Here is a 15,136-nt window from a genome sequence, read left to right as displayed (position 1 = left end):
AAGTGGATGCAATGGTGGTCAGCCCAGAGCAGTTCCATGATGTGACAGAGGAAGATGCTATTTCCTCCTGCGAAGACAGGGTCAAGTGTGTGTCCTGTTGTGTGAGTGGGGGCAGAGATAAGTTGCTGCAGTCCTATGTTGCTGAGGTTCTCTAGGAGCACAGTGGTGTTGGGGTTGTGGTGGTTATTCAGGTGGAAGTTTAGTTCTCCAAGTAGAATGTAGTCTGTGGAGGCGAGTGCGTGGGATGTGATGGGGTTAGCAATGACATTGGTGAATGGAACATGGGGCCAGGCAGTCTGTAGGCGACGGTTCCGCTGAGGTTCGTTTTGGGGTTGGTCTGGAAGTGGATGTGTTCTATGTGGGCGAGGCATCGTCCGAGTCAGTGGTTGTCATGCAGAGGGAGCTTTTGTGGATGCTGGCGAGTGGGGCGGGTGGAGCGGTCTTTCTTCAGGATCTTGCATTTGATCATTACTGGATATAAAAAATAACCTCAACTGTCGTTAAATTTTATCATGCAAAACCTGTCGAAAGGGTATTTACTATACCATGCAGATTTTGGTGTTTTAAACACCAAGATCTGCATGCTATTCTCCTCAAACTAGTAATAAGTGTTATTTATCACAACCAATATTTAATGTACCCTATGGTAAAATTATTTATCAGGTGCCTAAAGTAACAGGTAAACTTGTAATCAGGCCATCCGTCTAAAACTCTTGTTCTCTCAAAAATACATTGGGGTCCTGATTTATAAAGTTACTGTTAAGAGTGTGGAGTCTTGAACTGGGGTCCTGATTTATAAAGTTACTGTTGTGAGTCGGGTGTTTTGAACTTCAGTGTGGAGATTCTGCACTGAGTACGGAGACTATGTCCCAAGTACAATGATTAAGCCCCGTGTGTAAAGGCTCCGCCACAAATGCTGAAACTCTGCATGCTTGACTTTACTGCACGTGTACCTTCGTGAATCAGGCTGTGGATTCTTGGATAATGTTTTCTAGATTTTATGCAATAAATTTAGTTTCAGAGATATATAATAAATGTTTTATAGATAAGCAGAACGCAATACATTTAATTAATTTTTTCTTGTTTAAGGTATGCGAAATGATGACTATTACCTTGCTGGGCAAGCCCTGGCCGTTTCCCTAGTTCACGGGGGTACTGCTCCAAATTTTGTGTCGCCTGTTTTGTATCAATGTTTAGTTTCTGATGCAAAAAATGTGAATTGCAGTTTGGTAGATGTGGTAGATCCGGATACACGAGACATGTTGCAAGAGGTAAGCAATATATAGTAAACATTTGTGCTGATGAATGTTTATCAATATTTATTATTTTGTTTTCACATAGTTGTGGGTCTATTAGTCAAAAACATGCAAATCATTTGCGTTTAATGTTGGGGTTAATAGATATTCATGTACCTTAGATTTATGTATAATTGCCATATGTACTATAAACGAATATGAAAAGAAATGACACTCATCTATTTGGAATTGGGTCAATCCTGAATGTCTATTCCCGGTCCTCCACACTTTTTTAAAGTTTCCAGAGCAACCTCTACGTATTTGCTACTCTCTCAACTGCCATACACAAATCCACATTCTTGCATCAGTAATCAATCAAGAACGTCCTACTGTTAACCCGATGTTGATCTATATTTCTTGGTGATACCACCAAATCAAAAGTATGTGATATGTTCTTGATATGTCAGAGTCTTCACATTACAAGAAGACAAAGTTTCAGGCACATAACTAGAGTCATACCATCTACCACTTCCATGAGACTTCCCTGGAATTGCTACAATTTTCAACACTGACTAATAACATAATAGAAGGGGCCATCCGGACCATGTTTCTGCAAACAATGTGATATAGGAGAGGACCTATATATCTGTATTCAGGATTAATACACTCAGTGTGGAATTTTGCAATTGAACTAAAAAAAACCTACTGCCAAACACATTCAGGTACATTAGGCCATTGTGCTAGTCATCTTTGTCTAATTCTCTTACAATCTTTCCCAGTTGGTGTTCCATTCAGCGAGAGAGTGTAGCTAGTGTAAAACTACAGTACCATTAACTACTGTAGCAGTTGATACTGTTTTAGTCCATTGACTGTTAAACTTTTGTAAACATTCAACTTACTGAACAAATATGTTTATTTAGCAGATGGCCATATTTTTTGTTACTGTTTAATCAAAATATAACAATCTTAATTTTTCCATAGATTGAGGATGCTTCATCTCTTGAAACTCTTCAAGGACTGATTCAAAAACACAGCACAATTCTAAGTGTGGCAGGTTGCTTCCGTCCATTAAAATCTCTGAATGACAAAAAAGAACTATTGGAAGATATCATCAATTGGTACATTGTGGGGAGGACTGTTCCTTCACTAGTTAGGTACAGTGATATTTATATGCATATGCATTATAAAACAATATCATTTTGACTTTGCAATACATGCATGTCCATTTTTAAAAAGTAATTACTATAAATCACTGTCCATCCTAATGGCATCATACATATTCACACTGTCAGAAATGTCCCAAACACAGATTGTGAAATCAAGCACATCATGGGTTTCAAATATATTTTACATTTACTTTGTTTCAGTTTTTTATTGGCATTTTACAATATAACTTGTGCAGTCCTTCCTCCAGAGGGCACAAATAGAAGGCTAACCAAAATTAGAGGAATCCTAACAATCCCATATGTTCAGCCCACGCAGCACAAATCAAAATAAAGAAAACAAACAGTAAGAAATAAAAAAAGAAAGGCCTTCCCACCTCCCCAACTTCCCCAAATAGAAATTGCAAAAGAAATTACGCAACAACTACCTTCTTTTCATAGTCATAATGGGCAACAGCATACACAGCAGAACATCAGAGGTATTGGACTTCTCATATTCAAGTCTTGGCATCCGAAAAAGAGTTCTAAAAATGTAACAGATTCAGGGCTTGCATGTGTATGGGATAGAAAAGTAATGGCAGCCCCATGATTAAAAACTTGATTAGCAGGCCACACATTTCCTCAACGTTTCTAAATGTATCCACCAGGACATTGAACAGTCTCACAGTTGTCCGAATAGTCTGAGATATCACATTAACACGGGTGGAGGGTCAACTTCATTCTGATCCGCCACCTTGTTTTAACTGACCCCAAACTATTCCACATATTCAATTGTTCAGTAAATGTTTGATATTTTAACAAGTTACATCATAGTCCCAACAAAGCAAAACCTGGTATATCCAAGTATCACTTTAAATTCTGTAATGATTTCCAGAAAAGGGTGACATGAGGACTTTATCACCATATGTGTTTAAAGCCTCATAATAATCCACAAACTGCCAACAAAGAGTGTTGGCCTATTTTTTAAACTGAGTAGGATATAGATCTCAATCAAATATCACCTGATAATGAGCTTCCCTTCCTGCTAGCGTGTGCAAGATTTTTTGGGAATTACACCATTGCGTAGACCGGAGCAGTACCATCTAACTAAGGCCCTCAATGTTATCTTAAAATTCTTGCAGAGTATGAGTTGGGACTGAGGTGAGTAGCATACTATTTAGAAAGGTGATCCTAACCCTAGTCCCTCCTGCACAAACATCTCAACTGAAAGGAGATCTTTAAATCTCTGGAAGCTGCTAATTTGTTCAGGGTTGGAGAGACCAATTAGATCATTGAGTGAATCTTATACACTTACAAGAAATTTACTATTGCAGGCTCCAACAGTAAACGTATCTCTTTTCCCTGAAACCTAACAGATAGTATGGTAGCCCTCCCTCCTACAGGTTAATAAAGGGACCTGGATCTATTGCCCGTTTAAATGATGTATTCAAATCAATGGCGTGGGTGGAGAGGGGAATGATGTCAATGCAGATTTCTTAATAACCATGTCTAGACTATGAAAGTTGCCTTTGTGGGGGGGGGTTGCTTAAATATGCATTCAGATTTTGACCTCCAGAACAGGTCCCAAATGTAGCATCCTATCACCACCCTTTCCATATGTGACCAATGCTTCTCGGCATCTGTGTTTGTCAGAGCAACCACTTTACTATCGCCCTCATTTGGGCTACTCTGTGGTATATGGGCAAGTCCGGGTAGGGCAAGTCGCCCCCCATGGTTTGGTAGTCATGTATATTTATGCCTGTTTATCAGAGAGTGTAGCCCTCTCTGCCTGCCCAATAAAACAACTATTCAACTGATTAAGGGATGCCAACAGTTTCCTGTAGACCATTATAGCATGTGCCTGGAAAAGATAGAGGACTAGAGAAACTAAGTTTATCTTAATGGAATTGAGCCTCCACAATGAAGATAGGTACAGAGAGGACCACCTCCGACAGTCCTCTCATATAACCTGAAGAAGTGGTGGAAAGTTAGCTTTGTAAAGGTGCTCAATCTTAGGAGTTAATATAACACCCAGGTATGTGCCTTATTTGTCCATTGGTACTGGGTGTTTAGTGCTAGTTACTCAACCTTGCCCCAAGATAGTGTAAGCCTGAAAATTCTTGACTTTGCTGTGTTTACAATGAAGCCTTATACTCCCTCAAAGCGAGTAAGAAGGTGTTGAATTCAAGGGAAAAATCTTGAGGGATCAGTAAATGATTAGAGGACATCATCAGCGAACAAGAATGCTTTATGAATCTCCCGCCCAAAGGTTATGCTTCCAACCTCCTGGTCGGCCCTAATGTGCTTCACAGGGTTGTATGCTTAGAGCATAAAGAAGCAGTGAGAGTGGGTAGCCCTTCCTTGTCTCGACCCATTGGTACCCTCTCTTTCTTCTGCAATTCACTAGGATTTGGGACATAGGATTATTGCAATTCAGCCAAACCAATGCTATAAATCTTTGATCAAACCTCTCTATAGTCCTCGTGAGGAAGACCCAGTCCACCCAGTCGAAAGCTTTCTCGTGTCCAAGGCCACTATATGACCAGGATCTTATTTATGTTGACCTTTTCCACCAGCTGTTATCATATGTCTCTTAATTAGACAAATCCTGACTGTGCTGTGAAACAGAGCTATTCAGCTTTACTGCTGTAATTCCAGAGCAAAATTTAACATCAAGATTTAACAAGGGTGTCAGTCTGTAGGAAGCAGAGCTGGTGAGATTTCTTTGGTTTAGGTGTTACTGTAAGTAGGGCTTCACTCATTGTTATTGAAAGTTTGCTATTTTGTGGGATACTATTAAATAAGGTTGTGAAGTCTGGTACCAACACCGGTGGGTGTGTCTTAAAGAAATCACTTGTAATGCAGTTGGCCCCAGGAGCCTTTTGCATTTTAAGCTCCTTATTTGCAAGAGGTTCTATATTCGAATACCGCTGTGTTAACTCTCCACTGATTAGCTATCCCCTGTCGGTCCGGCAATCTCAGGGAGTTCAGTGTACAAAACGGACCCCAGTCTGCACTTGTGTTTACGGGGAAACCCTTGCTCCAGCACCAGAAGCTGATATCCTCATTAAAATGTGTATGTTCTGTTTACAGGGGATCATCAGCCAGGCACAAATTTGTAGATTTAATTCAGGGCAATCACTGCGCCATGCTGCCTTGCCTCATCACAATATCTTTGCTCAGCCAATTCAGGTCACTGCTGATCCCAGCCATGCTAAATATCTGTCCCCTCAATCCACCAAGCGCCTTTAATGATCAACAGGCTCTCCCCTGCAGACTGCCTCAGAGAGCCCTCTACATTACTCAGCCACAGGGCGCCATCTTACCAGGGTCGGACATAGGCAGCCTGCATCTGAGGTATTTTCTACTTGTCCCCCTTCCAGCAGTAGACAGGGTGACTAACTATCACTTGTCAGCAGAACGAAGGCCAGGGATTAAAACAGTCTGTAAAAATTCCTCAAATGGGTTTCTGACTCCATACAAATTTGATATTTGGAAGGAATGTATTGTAGGCGTCACTTCAAAAATACTGAATCAATGTAAGATGATTCACCATTTTACGACTGAAAACCAGGTGGTCTTTTCATCTAATGCATAAAATAACAATGTATTATGCAGGGTTGGCCAGGTCTTGCTAAAAGTCCAAGCACAGTTTCTAAGGTCCTATTCACACACTCCAAAGGGTCCACAGTTTGAAGTCGAAAATTGGCTGCCAAAAAGATCTGTAAATCAACGGTTTGTCCTCTACTAATCTGCATGCTGGGTTTGGTTACTTTTTTTAAAAAAAAGCTGCAGGTCATGTGCTACTTTGCTGCTAGGCAATCATCACAAGACCACAGGAGAAAGAGAATTTGCCTTTGTCAGTGCTCTCCAACCACTAGCTTCAAATATTTCTATTTAGACTGAAGCTCGAACATAGGGCACTGAAGGATTTTTAGATGTGTCATAGACATACCTTAATTTTATAATAACTTTTACATTATAATTTGACCAATAGTTTCACTATTTATGATTAGGTATTCTTTATTCTTTATTGCAGATTAAAGGAGGGGTTAAAAACTCTGGGAGTACTTCAGGCCATGGAAATTCATAAACAACTTTTTGAAGAGGCATTCATTTGGGTGGAACACGAAATCACCACTAATATCATAAATGGAATGTTTAACATTCAATTCAGTTCATCTGGCAGTAACCACCGGTTACAGGAAGAACATATCATTGGTTACTGGAGAGATTACCTCCAAGATTGTGAAGGCAAGTGAAATTCTTTCATTATGTTACAGCTCAACTATTGATGAGACACATCTGTTGAAACTATAATTTAAACCAGCCTATTATGGCAAACATGGTGTCAAAGACTTCCGAAAGATATTGTAGGGAAAGACAGTTAAGGAGGAACAGACCAACCCGTTTTATTTGTACCGAGTAAAATCTATAATAAGAACTAAAGGATAATGCATCCAAAATTGTAAACTCTATGCCTGCTTTATTTCAATCTTCATTTTGCACGATATGTCTATTATTAATGTTGTTCAGGCTTAATTGTAGTGTCCTGGCAGTAAAATGTTAGCTACCCCATTAGAATGAAGCTACATGTACTGCATCAAGGAAAAGTAACACAAATCAATATAGAGCATGGTCGGGTCTGCTGTGTGGGTCTCTGACAGAGTAAAGCCTTTTCACAGGGGAGATGGCATCTACCTCCAGCCCAAAGCCTTTAGGATAAGGTTATTGGCTTGTAGCAGTTGTTTATATAAACAGTGGTTTGTGTGTGTGAAGACTCAGATAGTGTCAGATGCACGTCTAGCAGCATGGAATACCTATGCTTACTCCATGTTGAACAATGGGAAGACTTCTATTAAAGGGAGAGTAAGGCGAGCAGGAATGTGGAAATGGTAACATACTCTCACACCAGATCTCAAAGTGTTATCTGTTGTTAACAACAGATCATCTTGATTGGAGGAGTTTTTTGTGAAATGAAGCACAGCAAATCAGCAGGGGTTTTATTATTCACATATCAACCATTACTGAAATATTCATTTAGCAGATGAAATAAAAAAATCACAATTGTTGCAGTAATCACAATTTTAATAGTTTGACTCATATTTCTTTTTTCTTTTAGAGCTTGCATGTGAAGCCAAATTAAAGGACATTCTGTGTTTTGTGACTGGTGCTAACACGGTTCCACCACTTGGCTTTAATCCTCAGCCATCAATAGACTTTATGCATGCATGCGATGGCCAAGTCGAAATTTCTATGTTTCCAGAGGCAAACACCTGTGGAAATGTGTTGCGCCTCCCCCTTTCAAAATCCTATGAAGAATTTAAAAAAAACATGGACTTTGGGATACTGAATTCTCCAGGATTTGGACGAGCCTAATGATCACATTGAAATGAGGGGTATAAGGTATACATATAGGACAAAGTAGTTATGGATACAAAGGATTGATCATGCTGTAGTCGGGGAAGGTGAGAGTCTTGTGGCAGCATACGAAATGCAAGGGCATTGGACTTCTGTGAAATCACCTCATAGCCACAGGGCAGGTCTCTGTGCCTTGATAATAGCACATTTCTTTCCCTTCCTGTCTTCATCATGACAAATTAGAAAATGTATTGAAAAAAGTATTTTTCCTGAAACTTTGTCAATGTTTGTTTTTGCAATGATTAATAAAGTTTTTTTCTAAACTATCTTCACCAATAAAACTACATTGGTTGTCAATAAATAGAAGTTCCTCAGAATGACAGAGTTCTTAGTTTCATCTTTTTAGTGTGTCTTGTGTTAGACCCTGTTTGGGTGGCCACTGGGCAAGCAGGGGCTACTGGGCCTGAGGCCTGTGGTAATTTACCTCTGATTTAAAAGGCTACAGTGAACCTTTGCCTGTGCAAACTAGGCTTTGTACAATATCTTTAACACTTCACTCTTAGTTGTAGCAATGGCAAGCAGTTCCAGGCTTCTCAGTGAGGTAGTGTGAGGGTATGTAAACTCGAAAGTCATCTATTGGCCTTCAAAGCAGGAACTGATCATCTAACCCATAGCTTTACTTTGCTTATGAAAAATAACTTTATACAAATGTAAAATGTAATGTTTCACAGAACAGGTTATAGCTACAATTACTTTACTGAGCTACTGTGCCTTGTGCCCTAGTCCTCCTCCCAGGTGTTTCCATCCTTCTGGGTTCGAGCTCTCTAGTGTCAGTAACAAGGGTCAGGTGCTGATTATCATTATGAACTGTCTCAAGCAGACCCGTGTGACAATTCCCACCCGAGGGAAATTGGTTCAGCCCACCATGAGTGGGCAGATGCAAAAAGAACAATTGATGGACAGAATGCAGAACAATGTCATCCATTCACCTCAGTACAGAGCTCTGGGCCTAACTCCATCATTTTTTTGTGCTCACCATGCCATTCCAGTTTGGACATAGCCATATGCAAATCAGTCTTGACCCTGCGCCCAATGGGAAGAGTCCAGCCCAAACTGCCAGGCCAGGTGCTCCCTGGACTGGAAACAAGCATCCTAGGACTGATTTCGGCCTTTCAACCCTCATCAGTCAGGATAGCTTGACTCCAGTAGCATGGAGAACACTGGACCCATGTAACCCCGAAACGGGTCCTTGGATGCTTGTTTCCGGTCCAGGGAGGACCTGGCTTGGGAGTTCGGGATGGACTGTTCCCATGAGGTACAGGGTTAAGACTGATTTGCATATGGCTGGGTCTAAGCTGGGGTGGCATGGTGAGCAAAGGGATGATGGATTTCACCTAGATCCCCTGACTGGGGGTGAATGTTTTGATTTGTTCTGCATTCCGTCCATCAATTGTGTGTCTTTTGGACCACGAGTGGTCAGCAGGGACCGACTGCACTGTGTTGTGAATCCCCAAATTGCAGGGCACATCCACAAAGATTCACATAACTCCAAGGGGAACTTGGTCCCTACACTACCTTCAGATAATAGGAAAAAAGGCAGGCGTATCTCACTATTCTCTGCAATTAGTTATGCTCATCTAGATCCTGACTTTTATGAGTCTGAGAGTCCTTTCAGAGAAGCTCTTATCTGAAAGGAGTCTTTGTAAATGTGTGGAGCCTCTACCTGGAACCTGAAAGCAGTCAACATCACAACTATTGCTGTTTTTTTAATAAAAGAATAGACAATATGGACAATCTGCACATAAAAACCTTGTGCATCAGAATATGGCAAATATATAATAATAATCCCAGCACTCATACTATCAAATAAAAAGAACATTAGAAAAACTAAAAACACATTTTTTATTGCACTTCCATACTATTGGTAATGAATTTGCTTAAACCATACCTACAGCCTCAATGGAAAATATTAGCAGCTTTACAATTATTATATTGGTGTGTGAGTAATAGTGTCCCTAAATATTTTACGCCAATTCATATCGTACCACTGAATACATTTGAAGCTTGCACTTGTAGGTCTGTTTACAACTTTCTCATCAATAATTCTCTTTGTAAATGTTTGTGGAAGTTGTTAAGTCTGACTTATCTGTATCACAGAACAAACAATGCCTCAGTTAGAAGCATATATGAACGGTAAGCAAATGTATCGAAAAATGCCTCTTAAGATGCTCTTTCATGGGTTGAATGACCTTGTAATGCTGCTTCTAACACATTGCTCTTTGAACAGCTGAATGGAAGTTTCATATGCTGCGTTGCTGTTTGTTGGTCTACGTAAAGCCTAACTGCCTGAAAAATAATATAACCATCTTGCACACTCTGTTGAGTATTATCACCATTCAAAGCATTAGTTTTTCTAGACCCTAAGCCAAGCAGGTACACACTATACTGAGTAACATGCATGCGTCATCAGAAAAGAAAGCCCTGCCACACATGTCAGTTCCTATGACATGATGCTCTCTCTTCCGAGAGCTGACATGCAGATAGGGGGTTCCAACATTTGGGCTGAGGACACAGCAGGTAGCAGCCGAGGCCTCCGCCACTGTACTTGGAGGAGTACGGACTCCAGTGAAGACACAGGCCTTCGGCTTTCTATGAACCTGCTTCTGGACTTGAATTATCGGTCCCCCGATCAGGCTGCATCATCGAGAAAATCTTCTGTTGCAGCAACGGGAGGGTCCTACACTCGAACCTGCACACCCTTCACCTTTAGCTTTGAAGATTGAGCTTTAACAGCTGACAGTTTTCAAATTTCCTCACAAAGTATGTGATGTTATTCTGGCATCCAGGCGTACCTCCACCAAGTGGGTATACGCCAGCCCGCTGGGATAAATTTGTTGCATGGTGTTTATCTAGGAACATTAGTCTTCTAACTGATCCCCTTTCTCAGGTTCTCCTGTTTGGTCTATTCTTGGCCCTGCCGGTCCCTGCTCTTGGCACAGGTACTTTCAGGCTATCTAGCCATGTTGTGGTTGGCAGACAATCTTCTTTGTTCAAGACACCTTTAATGGCTAGGTTCCTCAAAAGGTTTGCAACATACATTTCCTCCCAGGCCATTCAGCATGCTTCATTGTGTCTTATTGCGTGCACACTTTGAGCCTTTGCATAATGGCTCCAGCTATTGATGAATAATCAAGACTGTTTTTTTAGTGCCCATTACATCGGCCAGAATGGTCAGCGAATTGCAGCCACTCTATGTAAACTCTCCCTACACCATCTTTTATCTTGGCAATCTCGTACTCCGGACACATGCCTCCTTACTCCCGAAGGTTGTGACTCCTTTCCTTTTAGGCCAGAGCGTCACACTTCCTAACTTTTTTTCTCCGCCTCACACTTCAAAGGAGGAGGAGCGACTCCATTGTCTGGACCCAAAAAGAGAGTTGTTGTTTCTAACTTTATCGCACAAAAGATTTCCAGGTGGACGATAAACTCTTTGTGAGGTACAAAGGTGCTAAGAAAGGGAAGGTTGTGCAGAAATGGACCATCTCAAGAGGGATAGTGCTCTGCACAAATAACAGCTGTGTATTGGGCAAGAAGCAAACCCATGAGGGGTTGCTTGCTCATTCCACTAAAGCCAAGGCTGCAACCACTGCATTAGCCTAAGTAGTCCCTGTCCTGGTCATCTGTGAGGCAGCAACATGGGCATCTCTGCAGATGCCTACCAAGCACTACTGCCTGAACAGTCAGATCCTTTGTGAAGGGCACTTTGTCTGCTTAGTCCTGTAGGTCTTCCTGGTTTAAATTAGCTTTGTATGCCCACCTCCCAGGAGAAATGCTTCAGTTTTGTATTCTAAGGTAAGGAATCTGTGGCTAGAAATCTCTATCAGATGAACAAGTTACTTACCTTTGGTAATGCCTTATCTGGTAGAGTATCTATGTAGCTGTAGATTGCTTACTGGTCATCCCATCCTCCATGATCGCAGACCTGATTACAGTGTGAGGGTCACCCTTCTAAGGGCCTTAGAATTTCAGTTCAGTTGTCAGTCTTCATCATAGCTCTGCATTCATGGGGTGGAAAGTCGCAAAAGGAACTGACATCAGTGCTCCAGGGTGGTATTTATATAGGCACCACGCATTACATTGCCGGTGCAGACACCACCAACACAGAGCCGAATGAGGCCACCTATCAGTGTGCAAGGGTACTGCTTGAAATCTTCTGGATCTAGTCTGACTCCTAGGTAATATTCTATGGTCAGGAATCTGCAGCTAAGTAGAGTCTCTACCAGATAAGGCATTACCAAATGTAAGTAACTTCTTGTGAGAAACAGACTGCGATGGTTAGAGGGACCAGGTAGACAAATTGTACAGGAAGAGGAGTGTGGCGCGGGGGAGATGGATATGGAGGTAAGATCTCAATGGGACCAAGTGAGGAAAAATGCATTATTGTGCAAAAGAAAGGTAGGAAGCATGAGTGTGTCTAGGAGCCCAGTCACATAAAACAAAGCAAAGTAAGAACAAAGCACGAAGAGATACAGGGCAGAAAATGGCACCACCAAAGAATAAAGATGGAAAGGAATACAACTGATTGCATTGGATACTCCGAGTATGTACAGGGGAGTGGAAGAAAGAAATTACACAATATTAAGAGTAAGCCAGAAAGAGAAGTACACTAAAGTTCATACCCTGTTGAGGTGGGATGAGGCGACAACACAAGGAAGGAGTACACATTGAAGCTAAAGGACTAAATGCAGGGAATAGATGCAGGTTGGAATGGGATCTAAGGAGAAATGGTACATGGAAGTACGCAAGAAGGGCGGGAAGTAGACAAATCAAAGGGGTCAAGGCTCTGTAAGGCACAGGACTGAATGGAGGAGGTAGCCCAAGCATACAGAACACAAACTACACCACCATGGAAGCTGGCACAAAGATACTACATGTTAAATTCAGTGCTGGATGCTAAAGGAACAGGATTCTCCTAAGGGCTCCCCTCGAAATTGTCTGAAAAACCTAACAAATAAATTGCCTTCAGCTAAGCTGTAGGCTATGTGCCTGTTGGAAAGTGAATTATTGGTAGGAAAAATGTAGGTCTGCCAGTTTCAATAAGACCACTAGCACATGGTAGGACTCAGCATAGGTCTTACAAAATTATTCCTATGTTCAACCCTGGGTAACGTGGCTGCGAGCAGACAGGCTTAACTTCAAAGACAGGTATGTAAAGCATTTAAAACACAATTTCAAAACAACACATAATACAAATCCAACACCAATTTATAAAAATAGTAAATACTTGTATCTTTAAAATGACACAAAAACCACAAAAATTAAATGTAGGGAACCGGAGATATGAATTTTCAAAGATTTAATAAAATATAGCACTTAGAAGTTTATAGCATCCTATTGTGATACCTGCTGGCGATAGATCGCGGCAAAGTCAAAGTTTCAGGCTGGCCACGATGGAGCCCTGGGCGGCTACAGCTTGCGCCAGGTCCCGGTTTCAGTTTCTACCTTCGGAGTTGGACATTTTTAGGGAGCTTTTTCTCGCGAGGTCCCTCGAAGCTCCCAGCCAGTCCGGATAAAGTGAGGGTTCACCAGATTGACTTGTGATGAGGTCCCGGTCAACTTCTCTGGAGCTGACGTAGAACATTTTTCAAGATCACTTCAGCGGGACAACACAGGAATCCAGGCTGACTGCGATGGAGCCCTGGGCGGCTTGCCGTTCGCAGTTGCTCCGGGTCACCTTTTCTACAAGTGGACTTAGAAACTTTTCTGGAGCTTTTTCTCGTGGGGTCTCTCGATGCTCCTCATGTAGCCAGATCCGGTGAGGGTTTGCCGGCTTCATATTTCTTCTAGTTCCGGTCAATCTCTGGAAGTTGGTGCGATGGAGCTTTTAGCGGGACGAACCTGGTTGGCTTGGTCGGCTCGCGGTTGTAGGCAGGCGGCCTGGCTGGCCAGGTTGAGTTGGTCCTTCTATGGAGCTTTTTTTCAAAGTTGCTCCAAAGATCTCCAAACTTTTGAACTTCTTCCTGAAGTTCCTTGAGGGGTCCCAAAGTGTCTCAAACTCACTCCAAGAGTCTGGAAGCTCCAAGATTTAAAAAAAAAATCTTTTTATTGATAGTTTCAGTAAAAGAACAAATTCAAGTAAACAAACATACAGATCATCATGTTACTGCATCCCACATCCCGGAATAGTATCAATCATCTTATAGCATATACAGAAAAAAAGGAAACCTATACTTGTCCAAATAATCATCATCCTCAGGTACAAACAGTGATACTTATACTGACTCTACATCTGTAATATTTTGCAAATAGGCAACCAGGTAGGACTAGTAGTCTCTTGGGCGGGAACCTAATGGCAGTTCTTCCTCATAGGTGAGCAACGTTTCATGGCAATATGACAGGTCACGGATCCACTGGGCAGTCGTCGGAGTGTGCCATTGAAATTCGCCGTTTAGCCAACAATAATGCAATCAAACAGAACTTTCGTCTCGCCGCTCTGACATTAGGTAAAAGGGCCAACAGACAGGTACGATCTGAGCAATTAATGGGGACCCCGACCATACCGCCCAACATTTCGGTGACTTTCCCCCAGTATTCCATCACAGATGGGCATTCCCTTGCCAGATGTATAAAGTCTGCGGTTTCCTGTCTACACCTTTTGCAATGTGCATCTGGTCGCAAGCCATATTTATGAAGACGTGCTGGTGTATGGTAGGTTTGATGCAGATATTTATAGTGTAGTATTCTCAAGTTGCCGTTAGGGGTTAATCATTCGGTTACCGAGCAAGCTTCTTGCCACTCTTCCTCTGTCAGTTGAGTGTCTAATATTCTATCCCATCTTGCACATGCTGTGTGTGTAGTGTCTGCTATCTCCTCTTGCACCACCGTATATAGCCATGAGATAAGCTTTTTATCATTGGGAGATGTGAGGATTAATTGTAATGCGTTCAATTGTGGGAGTTCCGTTGGGTATGTGGGATAGTGTTGCTTGATTGCACCTTGCAGTCTATGAATTGTGAAGCGGAATAGTACAGTTTGATTACTAACATAATCAAAATCTTGCATTTGTTTAAATGTACCTTCATTATCTAAATCCCCTAGCGTATCAATTCCTATCTGTTTCAACAGTCTCAGACCCACCTCCTCCTGAGTGACTGACAAGTTAGGATGATGTGGCAATGGGAGAGCGGGAGCGTATATAGGAGATTTGTGCATTAGCTTCCCTATTTGATGCCAGGCAGTGTTTGTTTGTCCACCATGTTAATGTCTTTACTGTGCAGGGGCGGCCATTTATGCGTTAGGATTGCAGTTAATGGAATAGGGTGTGCATCACTCTCCTCTATGGCTGTGTGAGTGAGATAAGGAGTCCTATGATACCAGTGATAGGCGTATTGGGCCTGT

At 41.8% G+C, this 15,136-nt stretch overlaps 1 protein-coding gene across 1 annotated transcript; it reads left to right on the top strand.

Annotated features, from left to right (window-relative positions):
• Positions 1 to 1,089: 1,089 nt before the first annotated feature.
• Positions 1,090 to 7,756, top strand: LOC147660717 (G2/M phase-specific E3 ubiquitin-protein ligase-like; the record flags this gene model as incomplete). Its single annotated transcript, XM_086951512.1, has 4 exons — positions 1,090 to 1,271; positions 2,217 to 2,389; positions 6,417 to 6,631; positions 7,500 to 7,756. Coding segments are annotated over 4 exons (827 nt in total), but the record flags the coding sequence as incomplete, so codon positions are not given.
• Between the last annotated feature and the right edge of the window lie 7,380 nt (positions 7,757 to 15,136).

Source organism: Lissotriton vulgaris, unplaced genomic scaffold, assembly GCF_964263255.1.
Source record: "Lissotriton vulgaris unplaced genomic scaffold, aLisVul1.2 SCAFFOLD_8900, whole genome shotgun sequence".
In the NCBI taxonomy this organism is placed as follows: domain Eukaryota; kingdom Metazoa; phylum Chordata; class Amphibia; order Caudata; family Salamandridae; genus Lissotriton; species Lissotriton vulgaris.
This window is presented reverse-complemented; position numbering and strand designations above follow the sequence as displayed.